This window comes from Eublepharis macularius, chromosome 6 (assembly GCF_028583425.1).
Source record: "Eublepharis macularius isolate TG4126 chromosome 6, MPM_Emac_v1.0, whole genome shotgun sequence".
NCBI lineage: Eukaryota > Metazoa > Chordata > Lepidosauria > Squamata > Eublepharidae > Eublepharis > Eublepharis macularius.
In genome coordinates this window covers 134,417,717-134,436,277 of record NC_072795.1, presented here as the reverse complement: position 1 = coordinate 134,436,277, position 18,561 = coordinate 134,417,717, and the positions used below count along the sequence as shown (strand labels likewise).

Here is an 18,561-nt window from a genome sequence, read left to right as displayed (position 1 = left end):
CTCTGTGAGAGAAATATAGAGCCTAGAGAAAGAGGCTAACTGTGTGTGAAGCCTTACAAGAGATCTGTATGAATGAGTTTGGATGAAGCAGCTAGAAGAACTAAGAACGACTTTTATGTAACCAATACGCTTCTTAAAAAATAAACTTTTATTTTGTTTTGTTATATCCCAGAGTAGCAGTCATAGGGCCAAGCTACACATGACGAATGACACTTGAACGGCAAGTGGATTGCGTGGAGGGCAAGTGAACAGGGAGAAATACACTTGCCATTCAAGTGTCATTCGTCATGTGTAGCTTGGCCCATTGTTATCTCCCATTCCTATCCTCAGGGCCACATAGAACCACGAAGGAGCCTGACGCTCAAACACGTTACAAAAGGGAAAATTTAAATAAAACATTTTGGAATAATATATTCCTGGTGGCAGCAAACTACCCAGAGGGTGTAAGGGGGAGATTCAAAGCAAAATCCACCCTAAAGAAAGTGAAGATCATAACAGGCTGCAACTCAGAGGTAAAGCCTAGGTTTGATAAGCACCGGGAGTTCCAGGCTCGATCACCATTTAAAGAGGATGGACTGCAAGGCTGGGAGTTTGGGGGTCAAACTAGACCCGATGGCTGGCACAGGCTTATCCCTGTGTCCACTAAGGCCATTGTTAATTGTTTTGTAGTTTTTTAACACAGAGCTGTGAGGCCCCATCCAGAAGAGTCATGCAGCAAGGCAGCCTAGACATGTGGGCTGGCTGGCCAGCTAGCCCAGAGGTGTGGCAAAGCCAAGCAACAGCAGGAAGAAGACAGTGGCAGCAGAACCATGTAGAGTTGCCCACCAGGTTGCCATCTTCCTCTTGTGAAAGGAGGAGAGAGCAAGAAGGTGGTGGTGATGGTGCACAACTGCCTGTCCCCCCAGATGTGTGGCTGCTGCCATCTGGAGCACGGGGGGAGCTAGAGGAACAGCCAACAGAGGCAGCAGCAGCCAGGTGGAGGGCTGAGGGGCAATCTCTCAGCTCCTCCCCACAACCTGGCATGCAAGGTTGAGGGGCTATGCCACTTTTGCATCACTGGGCGAGATGGTCACACAGCTCTGCCACTGCTGTCTTCTTCATGCTCTCACTTGGCTTTGCCATGCCTCTAGGCAAGCTGACTGTCCAGCAAGCCTGCACACCTAAGGGTCGCACTACAAGTGACAAATGACACTTGCCTGGCAAGTGAACAGACTGTTTAGGCTGAGTGGGCAGTGCTGGGCCAGGTGGACAAATGGGTCATTTCCACACGTCCCAGCATATCACTAAACTCACACAATGAGGGTGTTGTCCTGGCGCAATTTCTGATGTCATTGCACCACCATCAAATTTTTGTGGCGCGATGATGTCAGAAATCACTCCAGGAAGATGCCCTCTTTGTGTGAGTTTAGTGCTATGCTGGGACGTGTGGAAATGACCATAGTCTGACCCAGGATAAAGAAACTTCATAGGCTCATACAATACTGCATTATGCAAACTGAATGCACATTTTTCTAACGATAATATGGACCCTTCCCGGCATGCAGCTACGCTGCTAAAGCTGGGGGGCACTAGTTGCCGCCCTGGAAGGAGGGAGGCAGGCAGGCAGCACCACCCTTTCCTTTCAATCCAGGCTTTGGCTGGGAGGGCAGAGACAAGGGCCTTGGGAGGCTGTTCCGCCCTGCCCAGCCGCAGGTGGGAAGAGTTGCTCGGCCTGAGCAGAGCCCATCTCAAGCTCCCTCAGCCAAGCTCCTCTGTTTTACCAAAGGCCCTCCTGGTTATGCAGGGATAGCTGCCTTGGAGAAGCTGTGATGCTCCCCTGCGTGCTACCTTCACACTCCACAAGGAGAGCCAGGGCCCAGCGCCAGGCTCAGGGGTTTGGCAGAGGCTTTTTCTTATTTACATTTGGGAACTGTTGTCTATCAGTCAGGAGGGGTGAAGCAGGATCATACCCAGCCCTTGCAGGCCTCTGGCTTACCTAGGCACCTCTCTCTCCCTCCCCATTTTACTTTGTTGGGAGAGAGGACTTCTAGCATCAGCAACAGGCTTTGCTGTAGGCCACAGGGGTGAGATGCAGCCATCTGAAGTGTGGATTAATTTGTACTTCATTGCTACTGGCCTAGCAGGGTGGATGCTGGTAACCCCCCTCCCCCCGCATAGGCTTTTCCCTCCCCTGCCATTACACTTACTTGGGAGGGAGTATTGCCAGCGGCAATAGCTTGGCCTAAGGCCTTCAGGCAGCAGGGTCCATTTTGTGGGAGGGCTTGGCAGTTCATTCAGTTGGGTGCAGCCATTTTGAGAGTGGCACCTGGTGGCCTGCTTAGCCGCCTGGCAGTGGTGGCCATGTTGTGAAGGCATCTACAATATGCAAACCTCTGGGAGGTGGCCATTTTGAGTGTGGCATTTGTGTGGCCTGATTTACCTCCTGCTTACTGGCAGTAGCAGCCATTTTAGTGGGGCTTTTGCAGCTTATCCTGTGGTAGGGTGGCCATTTTGAGAGTGGCGCCTCTGCTTAGCTTCCTGGCAATGGTGACCATGTTGTGAAGGAATCTCTAATATGCATAGCACCAGGGGTGGCCATTTTGAGTGTGGGCTTTGTGTGGCTTGATTTACTTCCTGCTTATTGGCAGTAGCAGCCATTTTAGTGGGGCTTTTGCAGCTTATCATGTGGTCGGGTGGCCATTTTGAGAGTGGCGCCTCTGCTTAGCTTCCTGGCAATGGTGGCCATGTTGTGAAGGCATCTACAATATGTACAGCACCAGGGGTGGCCATTTTGAGTGTGGGCTTTGTGTGGCCCGATTTGCCTTTTGCTTACTGGCAGTAGTGGCCATTTTTGTGGGCTTTTTGCAGCTTATCCTGTGCTGGCAGTGACCATTTTGAGTGTCTCTCACGGCAGCCTGCTTAGCCTCCTTGCAGTGATGGCCATTTTATAGAGGCCTCTACAGGCTACACAGTGTTTGGGCTGCCATTTTGGAGGTGCTGTGTTCCTGTTGGGCTTTGAAGCTCTAAAAGCAGTTATTTTACAGTACATTACATTATACTACTGTACATTTCCATCATGCCACCCCAAAAGGGTAGTAGCCCAGCTAAGGGCAAGCAGCCAGAAAATAGGCTGCCTGCAAGGCAGCCCCGCAGACTCTTCCTTTGAGGATGATGAAGTGGCCAAGGGGAGGAGGGAAATACTGGGCTATCAGTGCCTATCAGTCAGGAGGGCTGAAGCAGGGTTAGGTCCAGCCCCTGCAGGCCTCCTGCCTATCTAGGCCTCCCTGATTGTTTCACTTTATTTGGAGAGCGTACTTAGAGCAGCAGCAGCAGTGAAGGCCTGGCTGAGGCTGGGGTGGGGGGGCTTGCAATCATCAGAAGAGTGGTTTGCTGCACACTTTATCTCTGCTGGTGTAGCAAGGATCTACAGTCCCAGAGTGGTGACTGGTTAAACCCCTCCTCCTTTTTTCCCTGCTCAGTTTGCAGCCTTGGTGGGCCTAAAGAGCTGTTTTCAGGTTTTGTCAACTCAGGCCACCTAATGACATGCTGTGTTATGGCATCTGTTGAAATCTGCAATGCTGTCGCGCAGGGCACTGAAGTCTAAGATGTGATCTGCTCTTTCTACTAGATTAGCACAATTGACGGCCAGTAGTGGATCTGTCCTGGGCTGCTGTAATCCAGTCAGGTTGAGCTGACAGTGGATGATTGACAAGGTAGGTAAGTCCACTGGCCCCTAGTGCTTGGCTGTGGGGGCTCTGGGGCGGGGGGGGGGTCTGGCAACAGTCTCCTGACTCCCATGTTCAGACTCCTGAGTTGTATCGTTTTGGATCTTGCCTTCGAGTTTCACAGTTTAGCCATTGGGTTGTTACTTGACTCAGTCCTAAAGGGACAGCCATAAAGGGAGCAGCATGTCGGGGGTTAACTTTCCTCTTCAGGAAGTGGAGGAGAAGGATGAGGTGGACCTGAGGAGGGAGACAAGTAAATGAGGCTTAAGAAGGTTTACTGCACCTGGGCCAGTCAGCTGCTGGCCAGCCTTTATGGGAGCTCCAGCAGCTGGCGGGGCACTGAGCCTTGTCTCCAAGGTGTTGGCACCTAGAAGTGGAGTTTCCTTGGAGTTTCCGCTGCCTTGGGGCCCAGTGGCTTCTGGGTTTAGTTCAGGGGACTGGTGGGCTGAGAAGTGGCCCATTTACCAGTCAGTACGGGAGTAACTATAAATCATATATGACTGGAATTTTCCAGTCTTCATGGCAGTTGGATTGTGGGAGAGGGAACTAGATAACCCCTCAACCCACTTCATGTATACAATTAGGGGGTGGTGCCCATACCTAACCCTCTTTCATCCAAGTGGCATAGGATTCTGAGATGGGTCCTGGTGGGTTCTGGAGACTGGTCCCGCCGTTTAGGTTTTAAGGCAGTGCCCAGTATTGCCTGCAGATGGAATGATGCACCTTGTCCCTCGGATTCCTTCTGGGCTATTGTTGCTTGGCAACCGGGTGGATCACCCCCAGCATCTGGTAAACCTATGACCAAGTGGCCAGCAGTCTTTAGGTTGGGGTACCAGCTGGTCTGTAAGAGTTCTGCCTGAGCTGATAGATCTCTCCCACAGTTTTGGTGAGCCAGTTTGGTGTGAGAGCCAGTTTGGTGTAGTGGTTAAGAGTGTGTGACTCTAATCTGGAGAACCGGGTTTGATTCCCCACTCCTCCACTTGAAGCCAACTGGGTGATCTTGGGTAAGTCACAGCTTTTGGGAGTTCTCTCAGCCCCACCCACCTCACAGGGTGTTTGATGTGTGGGGATAATAATGGCATGCTTTGTAAATCACTCTGAGTGGGTGTTAAGTCATCCTGAAGGGCGGTATATAAATTTATCATCATCATCATCATCACCATAGGTAAGGGTGGTCCCCTGTGCAGGCACTGAGTCGTTGCTGACCCATGGGAGAATGGCACGGCACGGCGTTTTCTTGGCCAACTTTGTGTGGGGTGGTTTGCCATTGCCTTCCCCGGTTGTCTGCGCTTTGACCCTGGGGGGCTGGGTGTGCATTTTGCCGGCCTCGGAGGGATGGAGGGCTGAGTCGGCCTTGGGCCTGCTGCCTGAACCCGGCTTCCACCAGGATCGAACTTATTATTATGGGTGAGTGGAAAGTTAAGGGGCTTGCCTCACATCCAGTGGCTGCCATCAGGCAGCTTAGGCGCCTTTTGGTTTGCCAGTAAACCTCCAAGTTGGAAGTAAGCCCGGGCAGTTTTTGGGGTCGCATGACATTAATGGTGGGCATGGGAGTTAGATCCTGAGCTTTAGTGCAGTGATGACCCAAGCCCTTAAGGAAGGGTCTGGTTGACTCCACATTAACCACGGGGGAAGTGATGGCCGAGCCGCTACTTCTGTTTTTTGGGATGTGGGGTCCTTTGCCTCACTCCTGGTCATTCACCTAGGAGTAATAAGCTGGGCTTCCCAAGGGCACAGCCCTTCCATTACAGGCCCCACAGACGTGCATGCATAGGCAAGGTGCGCTCAAGGGGAGGAGCAGTCCTCCACCTCACATACTGGTCATTCACTTGGGCTGTAATGACCTTGGCTGTGGGGCATGGCCATTCTGGTATAGGCTCAGGCAGATTTGCACACATAAGCATGGTAGCCACATGAGCTGTGGAGGAGCAGCAGCCTCCATTTCATGTTCGGGTCATTCACTTGGGTGGTATGACCTTGGCTCACAGGGCATGGCCCTTTCGTTACAGGCTCACACAGGCTTGCAGCACCCAGGCAAGTAGTGGCCTAATGGTTTGAGGGTGCGGGCCAGTGAGCACCCTTGGCGCTTCCCTATTGGTGGGAAGAGGGGCCTGCCTGAAGGGCTGGTACTGCTTTGATGGCTGCCAGCTGCAGGGGCAGGCTGCCTTCGGGACCCCCCGCATGCAAGTCCTTCCCTCACTGCTGTACGGCTGAGATGTTCAGGAGCTTGAAAGGGGGGGGGGACCAAATTGCCTGGCTGGCTGGGTCCGCACCATCCATGGATGGGTCGCACCCGGAGCTTCAGGGCTCACCCAGACAGGTCAAGGCAGCGGTCCAGGGTGGACCCCGTGGCTTGACCTGTACTGCCTTAGGCCCTTGCCGCTGTTCTGGCTTGTTCTAGTTGTATGAAGTTAATAAAGTGGCCCTTATATCCAAACCTGGTGTCTGTCTCTTCATTCTGACTAGGGAGGCAAAATGAATTTACTTATTTAACAAACATCAAGGGAATCAGTACACTGTTTTCACTGAAATTAAAGCTTTGCACTGAAATATGAGATGAGGCAACCACCAGTGGTTTTTTCATTGCATGGTCTGAATTAAGGTTTCCCATTTCCTCCTACAAAGAAGAAGTGGAGGAGACAGAGTAGAGAACAGTAAGAAAAGATGGAACAGGTGTTCTTTGGGCAGTCACCTGTGCCATCACACAATCAGGACTTCGAGCATAAGCAGAACCTGAATTGGAGCCTTCTAGGGAGCGAAAAGATTTTGGATGCTTGCTCTGCTCACCAGAGGTGGCAATGCGCCATGCATGCCTAGAGTGGGGAAGACGGTGCTTTCTGTTCAGTTTTGTCCAACCTGATTCAGCACAGAACACCCAGGTTAGATTATTATAATATCCTCTGTGGAGCTGCCTGTGAAATGGTCTAAAACTTCAAATATTGCAAAATGCAGTGTCCGGGCTGTCGTCAGGGGCTGGCTGCAGGGATTGTATCACCCCGTGCTGAAAGATCTCCACTGCCTCTCTGTCAGTTTACAGGCACGATTCAATGTTCTTAAATGGTTTTTAAGGATTCTTGAAGACTCATTTCCTCCTGTACTGTTCAGCCTGCCTCTTAAGATCTGCCACCCTGTTCTCTGTGCCTCCACCTTCAGAGGCAAAGTGGGCGACAATTCGGCCATCCCGGCCAGTGGCAACAGCCACTCAGGCCGGTGGTCGCCCTTTGCCTCTTCGGAAGGAGGAAGGCAGAAGGCGCGCCCTGGCATCCGGGGCTTTAGCATGGGGGGTGGAGTCTGTAGCCTTATCAGGCTTCTCCGCCCCCGTTGCTCTCAGTCGTGCCTCGTGCTCGGCCTGAGCAGAGCTCATCTCAAGCTCTCTCAGCCGAGCTCCTCTGAGGCTGGTTTTACTGAAGGCCCTCTGGGCAAGGTAGCAGGAGCTGCCTGGGAGAAGCTGTGCTATTCCCCTGCTTGCTACCTTCAAAGTCCAGGAGGAGAGCCAGGGCCCAGCGCCAGGCTCAGGGGTTTGGCAGAGACTCCTCCCCCCCCTTATTTACATTTGGGGCCTGTTGTCCATCAGTCAGGAGGGCTGAAGCAGGATTATACCCAGCCCTTGAGGCCTCTGGCCTACCTAGGCTCCTCTCCCCCCAACACTGTTTTACTTCCAGCCGCAGCAGCAATAGGCTTGGCTGTAGGTTGCAGGGGTGAGTTGCAGCCATCTGAGGGGTGGACTAATTCATACCTAATTGCTACTGGCCTAGCAGAGTGGATGCTGGTAGCCCCCCACCCAGGCTTTTCCCCTCCCCCTCCCCTTTACACTTACTTGGGAGGGAGAATTTCCAGCAGCAATGGCTCAGCCTAAGGCCTTCAGGCAGCTGGGGGCGGGGGGGCTTGGCAGTTTATTCAGTTGTGTGCAGCCATTTTGAGAGTGGCAAGCAGAGTCCGTCTTAGCCTCCTGGCAGTGCAGCCATGTTATGAAGGCATCTACAATATGCATGGCTCCAAGGGCGGCCATTTTGAGTGTGGCATTTGTGTGGCCTGATTTTCCTCCTGCTTACAGCAGTAGCAGTCATTTGGTGGGGCTTGTGCAGCTTATCATGTGCTGGAGGTAGCCATTTTGAGAGTGGCATCCAGTAGTCTGCCTAGCTTCCTGGCAATGGTGGCCATGTTGTGAAGGCATCTACACAACTCTGGGGGTAGGCTTCTCTCTAGGCTTCTCTCCACACACACCTCACCACACACACAGCAGCAACAGTAAGGCCTTATTGCTACTGGCCTAGTAGTCTTCTGTATTCCCAGTGTGGGTGCTGGTAAGACCCTCCACTGCTATTAGGCTTTCTCACTCACACCACCTGATGGTATATTGAGTCACTGCATCTGTTTTAGCATGTATGGGTTTCTGTGCAAAGAAAAAGGCACAGAAGGGGTAAGAAGTCAACCATTTGATTAGCAGTGCTGCCCCTGTGCCCACCAATGTGCCTCAATCTAGCTATGCTCAGGCAGGCACATCGGGAACTGCCCTTGCCACTGGGGTAGCTGCTGGGTGGTCCCACTGGGTGGTCAGCCTTCCTTCTCTGGTTAGATGGTCTCTGGTCAGGGATGTGGCCGCCTGCGACTTTGCAATCCCAATCAGGGATGGAGGTGGTGGCTTCTTGGGATACATATTATGGGGTTCCCAGGAGAAATTATGGGGCTGTGCCTTTTCAGGCGCTGCCATTTGGCGATATGGCCATGCCCTTAGGCGATCACCTTAACCCCACTACAAGGGAAAAAATTTTTGCGGGGTGAGTATATGGCTGTCTTTACCCTTCTCTTCAGGGACCTGGAGAAGAAGGATAAAGAGGATTTGGATGAGAGGGATAAAGAGCACCTTAAGCACTGCAGGATTGATAGGATCTAGGCCAATTGGCTACCAGGATTTCTTATTTATGCTGGAGTCATCACGTGCGCCGAACATTGGAGGGCGGCCCCCCTATTCCAATATATGGATATCATATACAGGGGGTATACTGATTTTGCCAATTCAGCCTGGCTGCAATACGACGAAGAATTTAGAATGTGGGCCGCTCTTAATCCATCGTTGCCATGGGACCAAGTGCACCAGCATTTATGGCTGCAACTGATGGCCCTGGCAAAGTCCAACACTGGGGACCAATCGGATAGTGGGCACATTGTGCAGCGATCCTCTGCATCAACTTCTGGCTCCCACGCCTCTGCGGAGCAGTCGGTTCAGCCCTGGCTGCTTTGCTTTGAGTTTATCTCACAAGGTGTATGCAGCCGGAAGAACTGCAGGTTTGGCCATGAATGCCCAATCTGCAGGGGACCGCACCCCTTCACTGCCCACAAATGACAGAAGTCGTTTGCCAAGAGAGGTGGTGGACCTGTGGGGCAGCAGGGTCCTGGAAAAGGGCCCCAGCCCAATATAAGTGAGGGTACTTGAAGCTATGTTGGCTGACTACCCTGGCGGGCTGACGCCCAGTTTTTGTTGCAAGGTTTCCAGTTTGGTTTTCGGATCCAATTTCAGGGACCTAGAAGTGCCTTCATGCCACCCAACCTACGTTTATTGGTTGGCATGGAGGAAATTGTTAGGGCCAAGATAGCAAAGGAATGTGTCGAGAGTAGAGTTTTGGGCCCTTTCCCCTCCCCTCCTGTTCCTAACCTTAGGGTTTCCCCCTTGGGGGTGGTGCCTAAAACAGCGGCCGGAGAGTACCACCATTTGTCTTACCCCAGTGGTGGTTCTGTAAATGATGCAATTCCGGAGCACTCATGCTCAGTGCGTTATCCCTCCTTTGACCAGGCAGTCAAAGTGATTAGGCGGTGCAGCTTGGGAGCAGAGATGGCGAAATGCGACATTAAGTCAGCATTTCACCTCCTCCCAGTCCACTCTGAAGACTTTGAACTTCTTGGGTTTGCCTTTGAGGGTCAATTTTATATGGACAGGGCCCTCCCAATGGGGTGTTCCATCTCGTGTGCAGTTTTTGAGCGTTTTTGTACATTCCTGGAATGGACTTTGCATCGTAGGCAGCGTTGCCTACGCGACATGGTCATTATTTAGATGTTTACCTTCTGGTGGGGCCCTTGCAGTCTTGGCAATGTGCTCGTCTTTTGGACGATTTTATCCACCTTGCGGATGAGCTGGGGGTCCCCTTTGCATATGAAAAACAGAGGGCCCAGCAACTGTCCTGACCTTCCTAGGTATAGAATTGGACACAGAACTACAAACCTCTAGACTGCTGGCTGAAAAGCTTCAAGAATTGAGGGCCCGCCTGCAGACCCTTATAGGGAGTCGTAAGGTGTCCTTGTTGGAGCTGCAACAGGTTGTAGGTCACCTTAATTTTGTGTGCAGGGTGGTAGCACCTGGTAGAGCTTTTTTAAGGTACCTCTGTGACGCAATGGGGACTCTTAGGCTCTCCCAGCATAGGATGTGTATCTCTGCTGGTATGAGGAAGGATCTTAAGGTTTGGCACCAGTTTTTGGGTGGCTTTAACGGGGTCTCCTTTTGGAGGCAGGACACGTTGTTAGAGGGGGACCTACAGGTTTCCTCTGACGCATCTGGTTCCACGAGATTTGGAGTTTATTTTCAGGGGCATTGGTTCTATGGGATTTGGAGTTTATTTCAGGGGTCTCGCTGGCCCGCCGATTGGGTGGATGCAGGTCTGGGTAGAGACCTGACTTTCCTTGAATTTTGCCCAATCTTACTGGTGGTTTACTTGTGGGGGTGGGAGCTAGCTAACTACTCTGTGCACTTTTGGTGTGATAATATGGCAGTGGTTCAGGTAGTGAACTCCCTCTCTTCAAAATCACCTAGGGTCATGAAGCTGGTTCGTGCTTTTACACTGAGGTGCTTGCACCTTAACATATTGTTTTCAGCCAGGCATATTCCTGGGGTAAACAATGAGGTGGCAGACACCCTGTCTTGTCTGCAGATGGACTGGTTTTGGCAGCTTGCCCCCAAGGCCAATTTGGTGCCAGCCCTGGTGCCCCAGGAGCCGTGGAGGATTGGGAATCCAAGGCCTTCAGAGTCATCCAGTTAGCCCTTGCCCCTAGTACCAGGAGGGCATACGACTGGGCTGTGCAGCCGTTTGCAGGTTTCAGGCTGGAGGTCGGTCTCCGCCAATTGTGGCCTATCCCCACTGAGCACTTGATGCATTTCTGTGTGGCCCAGAAAGGTAAGGGACATGGAGTCAAGTACATTGGGAGCCAACTGGCTGCCTTAGCTTTCTCCTCCAAAGCTCGTGGCTTGGGGGACACCACTGGGGACTTCTGCATTTGGAAGATGCTGGAAGGTTGGGCTCAGGAGTCAGCTACGCCCAGGGATGTGAGAAAGCCCATTTCTCCAGGCATTCTTCAGCGTCTGAAAGCAATGTGGTCCATGGTTTGCAATTCACGTTTTGAGGAGCTGCTGTTCCACAGTGCTTCTCTGATTGCATTTTTGGTACACTCAGGGTTAGTGAGCTTGTTCTTCAGTCCCATAAGGACGACTCCGGCCGAGCCCTTAGGCGGCGGATGTTAAATTTAAAGGGGAACAGGTGGTTCTCAGAATACGGCACTCCAAAATGGACCAACAGCAAAAGGGAGTGGATGTTGTACTTGGCCCGTGTGCCCTCACTGATTTGTGCCCTATGGCGGCACTAAGGAGATATATCAGTGCCTGGGGAGAAGCTCAAGGTGTTCTGTTCCACCACGCGGATGGTGCCCCGTTGACTAAATGCCAGTTCTGGACAGTCACGGGCAGGGCACTTAAGAAGCTTGGCCTGGGGTGGGTGGGTAAAATTTGGAACCCTCTCTTTCAGGATAGGCGCTGCATCTACAGCCACAGCGATGGGCTTCTCAGGGCCGGAAATTCAGAGGATGGGCTGATGGCATTCTTCTGCTTATAGAACGTACGTGTGGCCTTTGAACAGTGGTCAATTGTTTTGACATTGTTTCTTTTTTAGGTGCTGTGGTTCGACAGGAGAGGCTGCGGATCCTGATCTGTGGCCACAGCATGGTCTTTTGGACAGCGCACCAAGCAAAGAGAAAGCCGATCGGGTCCCAGATTGGACTCAGCCAGTGGGTCACTGTCGAACGGCAGGGCAGAAGAGGACTGCGCTGGTCTGGGATGCTGCCAACTGTTGTTCGAGGGGAGGAGTGCCCCTCCACCTCATATCCTGGTCATTCACTTGGGAGGTAATGACCTTGCTCTGATGAAGGGCATGGCCCTGTCATGGCAGGCGTGGGATGACTTGCTGGAGATTAGCAAGCGTTGGCCCGGCATCCTGATTTTTTGGTCTGCAGTGCTTCCGTGCCGGGTGTGGCGGGATGCATTGGACCACACGGCTGTAGAATGGGCTAGGCAGAAGGCTGACAGAGCCCTATTCAAGGCACTGACGGGGGGGTTGGGGATTTATTTGCCCCATCTGCAAATTCGGGCCGAGTTTGCAGACCTCTACCGAGGGGATGGTATTACACCTCTCTACAAGAGGCAATAGTATATTTTTGTATGACCTGCAGCAAGGGCTTAAGTTGGCCTTAAGCCATTTGTGGGGCCTGGAGGCCTAAGCAAAGGCTTGGCCTCTGCGGTGGCAGGACATAAGTTAGGGGACAATTTGAGCAAGCCGGAAAGCACTCTTGGCACCTCCCCATTGGTGGGGAATAGGGGTCTGTCAGGAGCGGCTGGCTGCCGTACGGCCCAGTTGCAAGGACAGACGCCCTGGGGGGGAACCCCTGGACAAGCCAGTCTCCCCCTGTTGCTGTACAGCCGGGTGGGGGAGCTTTACAGGGGTTCCCCACTTCACCTAGCCAAGGCCGGGTCCCAGCCATACGATGGATGGCTCGCACCCGGGGCAGCGGGGGTCTCGCCCAGACGGGTCAGGGCGGAGGTCCAGGAGTGACTCCAGGGCCTGACCTGTACGGCTAGTAATTGATGTTTGCCTGTTGTAACTTTAATAAAGCAGCCCATTTTCGAACCCAAATGTTGTGTCTGCCTTTCATTCCGACTGAGGTGGCAATTCGGCCATCCTGGCCAGTGGCAACAGCCACCCAGGCCAGTGGTCACTCTTTGCCTCCGAGGAAGCCAGAAGGCATGCCCTGGCATTTAGGGCTTTAGCATAGGGGGGCGGAGTCCGTAGCCTTATCAGGCTTCTCCGCCCTGTTGCTCTCAGTTGTGCCTCGTGCTCAGCCCACCCACTTCACCCTATTACAGAGCAGGATTAGCTGGTCGCCATTTGGGGCCAGGTAGGAATTTTTCTCTCCTTGTCCCTGATTGGCACTTGGGAATGGAGTTTTTTCGCCTACCTTGCACCGTGAGAAGAGGAAGGTAATTGGCATGGTGAGACTGAGGTAATTCCCTGGTGGCAGGATTTAAGTTAGGGGAAAATTTGAGCGGGCCGGTGAGCACCCTTGGCACCTCCCCATTGGTGGGGAAGAAAGTGGCTGGCTGCTGTACGGCCCAGTTGTGAGGACAGATGCCTTGGTGGGGAACCCCTGGACAAGCCAGTCACCCTCCGCTGCTGTACGGCTGGGTGGGGGAGCTTTAAAGAGGTGAACCACTTCGCGTGGCCAGGCCAGGCTGGGTGTCTGCCTTTCATTCTGACTGAGGTGGCCACCTGAGACAGGACATTTTCAGTGGTGACACCTGACCTTGGGAATGCCCTTCCCCTTGTGGATCGCCTGGCATTCACCATAATGTCTTTTAGGTACCAGACCAGCCTTCTAACGGAGGATTTTTTATCTTTTTTGCTGTTTTATGGTCTGCTTCTGGTCTGGTCTGAAGTCTGTTTGATGGATATCTTTATGGTGTTTTTATGTCTTCGGCTTGTTTTTCAGGACTTAATTTTGTCTAATTATTTTAAGATGTTTTCACTTATTAGCTGCCTTCAGCAGATCTCTGGTAAGGTACATGTGATAGAGAGTGCCATCAGGTCATAGCTGATTTATGGCAACCCCTGGCAGGGTTTTCATGACAAGAGACTAACAGCGGTGGTTTGTCATTGCCTGTCTGCAACCTTCTCCAACCTTGTTGGAGGTCTCCCATCCAGTTACTAACTAAGGCCGATCCTGTTTAGCTTCTGAGATCTGATGAGATTGGGCTTACCTGGGCTATCCAGGTCAGGGCTGGAAAGGTGGCACAAAAATGTCCTAAAAATATAAATAAAACCTTCCGTTGGATGGGGGGTGGGATGTGTGACAGACACAGTATATCATTTGAAGAATACTAATTACAGGTAAGCAACCTGTTCTTGTTCATGTCTTTGTACATGACACGCTTTGGAGAATAGTAGCACCTGGACGTGGGAACAGGTACTGTTCTATTAATAGTGAACTGGGAACCACTCTGCTCAAAACAATGTCTCTTCTGTCCTTTATGTCAGTTTAAGAACTATTCTTAAACCAATATTCTGATCAAACCTCTGTAACCATCACTCATAAATAAATTCTACCTGGGGCGGGGATTCCCTTTTTTACCTCCCAACCACCACACTCACGCGATGATCGTTCCGTCAAACTACTGTCTATAGCAAGGCTATAGATCACTAGTTAAACCAAGGAGATGAAGAACTGAGCGGGAGGTGGTGCTGCCCACTCCAGGCACCGTGTCCAGTGAATGGAGCGATCACCCAAAATCTTTCAGCTGTAGAAGGTTCCGATTGAGGTTCTGCTCAAGGTCAACCTCCCATTCATGTGAGGCACACAGACCACCCCCAAAAGCAGATTGCATTATTGACAGTTTAGCATATGTTATAGCACGTGACTATCCATTTGCACTTCACCTGATAGTTGTCAATATCTTTTATGCCGAAGCAGGCCTGCATCAAAGCCAAAACAAAGTAAGTAAATCCAAGACGCTGCAGAACTCCTGGAATTCTTGCCCAGCTCCATGATACTACAAAAAAAAAAAGATTAATGTTATATAACATTTTGTATATATATACACACACACAAACAAAAGAATCTCGTTTGAGCCAAATTTCAAAGGCTCATTCCAGCTTCCGATACTGTGGAAGAACTGCTGTGAGGTCCAGTCCTCGGTAAATCCTTTGTAAAGTCCATTACTCTGATTCTTCTAATAAAGGCCTGATTGAGCCCATGGGCTGGTTAACTCTCAGAGGCCAGAACATTTATGTGTTTGTTAAATACATGTTTATATTGCTCCATAGGAAGCTGCTTTGAGAAGTTATTGGGCATGACTCCTTCGGCAGGGCCTGGTGATGTTAGGCAGGATCTGACAATGCCATATTGAACAGCAGTACCAATATTACCAGTAGGAATTGTACCATATTGTACTGGTAAGTGTGTGTGGTTACAATCAGGGGACTTTGAAGAGATGGACTATGCTCACAAAAGAATAAAATAACAACACGGAAATTAACGTTGTGCTAAATGTAAAATGCAGTTGAGCCGGTAATGCCGTACTGTTGCCTCTGATCTTCAATGTACAGGTGCGGTAGGAGAGGGATGGGCGAGGATGGAGGGAGTGTCATCACACTGATGGCATGACACTTCTGGCAAAAAACAAAACAGTAAAACCGTAGAGTTTTGTCCCAATCCTAGATGGTTGCACTGATGTCACACCAGTGATGTGATGTCACTTCTGGATGTTTGCCAGAAGTGGCACCATGTTAAAATTTCTCCCTGATGGCCTGTAACAGACCAGAAGGCAACAGAGAGGAATTCCTAGTCTCCCTATTGCTGTGGCTTCACGAGCAATGAATTTTTACAGTGATACAGAGATCATTAACTACACCGCTACAACACTTGAAAAAGACTTGGGTGGAAATGGGTGCTTTCCAGCCAGCTCCCTGCCATGCTGCAGCCATCGGGAGTAGAGTACAGCCACCTACAAATTGTTCTGTATATATGTTGCAACCTTTGGGATTTCTACAGTTTCTATGAACTGAATGTTTAAGGAACAGTCTATTTATGAATATGTTTGTTGATGTTTCTTGTAAATAATGCACATACACAGTGAAGATGTTTTTGTAACACTTTATTACTATTTGATTAAATTCTGTTACTTTTTATATTTAGTTAGTTTAAGATGGTGGATGATTTCCTGATGATAGTTGTCCAGGGTCTGCGTCCCAGCCCCCAGACTTGCCAGGAGGGAGCAGTGGGAGGCAACTGGGAGGCAGTGGCTCTACCACCCCAGCCAGCAACCAGGTCCAGAATCTGCCCACTCCAGGGGGAAGGAGCGGAAGGCCAAAGCCTCAGAGGGCTGGAGGGAGCAGGGAGAGGCCAGCCAGTCCCACCCTCCAGGGGGAAGAGAGGGGACTAAGCAGGCCAGAGGAAAAGGGCCAAGGCAGGGGGAATAGGGACCCAGCAGCAGCCCAAGCAGAGCCTTTACCAGCTAAGGAGGAGAAGCAGCCACTACAGCCCAGAGCCACACCCTGGCTAGAGGACAGCAGCCTGGCTCAGGAGTTGCTAGGAGCCAAACCCCTCCAAGTGGAGCAGCCACAGGCGTTCTGGGGGAGGAGATGGGTAGTCCCGCCCAGCATCAATGAGCAAGCAGCCCAGAAGCTGGCCAGGGCAGCTCCTTGCGAGCAAGGCCAGGCAGACTCAGCAGCACAGAATCTGGCTGGGGCAGCTCCTCGTGAGCAAGGCCAAGGAGACCTCAGCTGGGGATGACTCGCATTCAACCCCACCCTTCCAGCAAGGCAAGGAAGCCAAGAAGGGATTAGTGGTAGGAGGGCAACACCTGAGGGAAGGCACAGCTGGGCCAAGTCAGGAGAGGGAACAAGCCTGGAAGGAGGGCGGGGCGGGGAAAGGAAACACTATAAAAGCTGGCTGGGAAGAGCTCTGAGGTGGTGGGTGTGAGTAAGGAGTGATGGTGTGGAGTGAGAGCAGAGCAGAGCAGAGCAGAGCAGAGCAGAGCAGAGCAGAGCAGAGCAGAGCAAGAGTGGAGGCTTGGAGGAGAGTTCTGGGAGGAGGAGATGATGGAGGTCGCAGAGGGTAAGCAGACCAGGTTGAGCAGGCCAGTGAGTGGACTGAAAGGGAGTCAGGGTGATGTATACCGCCCCTCCTTCCACAGAGCAGGGTCCTGCAACCTCCCTGGTGCCCCTTTGACATCAGGGCCAGCCCAGCCGGTGTCCCGCCCAGCGGTGGCAGCAACAAGCCCTGACAATAGTTTCTTTCCATGATTCTTATTTACTCTTCCCCTGGAGAAAATGGCTGCTTTGGAGGGTGGACTCTATAACATTAATACCCTGCTGAAGTGCCTCCCCTCCCCAAATCCTGACCTCTCCAGGCTCCCCCCCCCCCCCAAATTTCTAGGAATTTCTAGGTCTCTAGTAAAGCAACGTAATGCAGTGGGACTGGGATTAAAGAATTGGAAGAGAAAACGTGTTATCCCTAACAGAGGTCAACTTCCTAACTGATCCATTACATCACAGCTAACAGCTCATCTAGAAGTCTGCTGCACCCACTATTACCAACAGACATCTTCTTTTCTTTAGCTGACCACCCCTCTTGGGAGATGGCATTGACAGAACCTTGGATGTTTGCCAGTTCTGACCATCTCAGATATGGCGCTGCCTGTCCTCTAAAACACTATTCTTTCCACACAGCCATCTGGGCTTTGAAAAGTGCTTACCTTTACAATTGTGAATCTGAGGATTAATCAGCAGGTTTCATACTTCTAAAGCTCTGGGCCCCATCCAGCCTTGGTGTCCACTTAAAGGGAAGTATTCCCAGCAGTCCATTACAGCCATTCATTCTTAATGCACTCTTCTTTTGTTGTGCAAGCACAACGGGGACAGAGACAGAGGGGAGCTCCGCTTCCTTATTCACTCTTATGGAGGAACTTGGCAAGGCAGAATAAAAGGACAATGAAATAAATTCCACCAGAATGGCACTTGCCAAAGCCAGCCCTGTCTTTCCAGGCTCCCTGCTTCAAGTGGGGTGATTCTTGGGGCGGGGGGCACTGTCTTTTGTAAGGCTGTTTTTATTGGGCTGGATTTTAAGAACCACAGGCAGAGGTCTGCTTGCAGAATAGTATTTCTAGTCTCTCTCTTGTAGCTCCCTCCCAAAGCCATAGGTGATCAAGAAACTCTAAGGAACGTCTGGTTTGTGACCTAGGGGGCTGCGCTTGGAGACAAATTCTCAGGAAATCAAACAACCCCAAGCCTTGTGTGTGAGTGGCGGTGCCTTTCACTAGCATGTATCAACCCCTTATAAGGAGGCTTACAGGGGAGCTGTAATGTCATTTTTCAAGCCAACAAATTAAGCTTACAATCTGCAAACATAGTGTTCTTCAGGGCTTTTTTTCAGCTGGAACGCGGGGGAACAGAGTTCCGGAACCTCTTGAAAATGGTCACATGGCTGGTGGCCCCGCCAAGCAGCAGGGAGGGCCATCTCAACTCCCCTCTGTCTGGAGATCAGGGGGCGGGGCCACCAGCCATGTGACCATTTTCTCTGAGGGCAACCCGCTGAGTTCCACCACCTCTTTTCCCAGAAAAAAAGCCCTGATGTTCTTGGTTGCTAATTCTCCAAACCCAGATCTGATTCAAATGTGTGCATTCTTTTCTTACTGTGCGTCACAGCTTTATTGCATTGTTTATTGTGTGCACTATGTTGTTTTTACAGCAGCCATGTTCATCAACTTCACAATCCTGTTTTATTGTGCTTCTAGCTGTATTATTACACTGTGAGTTGTACATTGTAAGTATTATGATGTATTTACATTGCTTGCCAATTTTTATAATCCTGTTTCAATACTGTTTATGGTGTGTATATTACAATGTAATTTTTTTTTTGCTTTCTCTGATTTTATAATCCAGTTAACACATTGTTTAGTAGATTATAATTAGATTCTACGCTACTTTGTTAAATTATAGAGACACAGTGTTGTATAGTGGTTAGAGTGTTGCAGGGCTCATTTTGAGGG

The 18,561-nt window shown here is 51.0% G+C and overlaps 1 protein-coding gene across 1 annotated transcript in view; it reads right to left on the bottom strand.

The window, feature by feature from the left end:
* The window catches only part of LOC129332906 (heparan-alpha-glucosaminide N-acetyltransferase-like), a 365,907-nt gene that overhangs the window by 99,346 nt on the left and 248,000 nt on the right, over positions 1–18,561 (bottom strand). Inside the window, exon 11 of the mRNA XM_054984210.1 lies at positions 14,450–14,562. Coding sequence (XP_054840185.1) covers positions 14,450–14,562 — 113 coding nt within the window. The remainder of the gene's footprint in view (positions 1–14,449; positions 14,563–18,561) is intronic.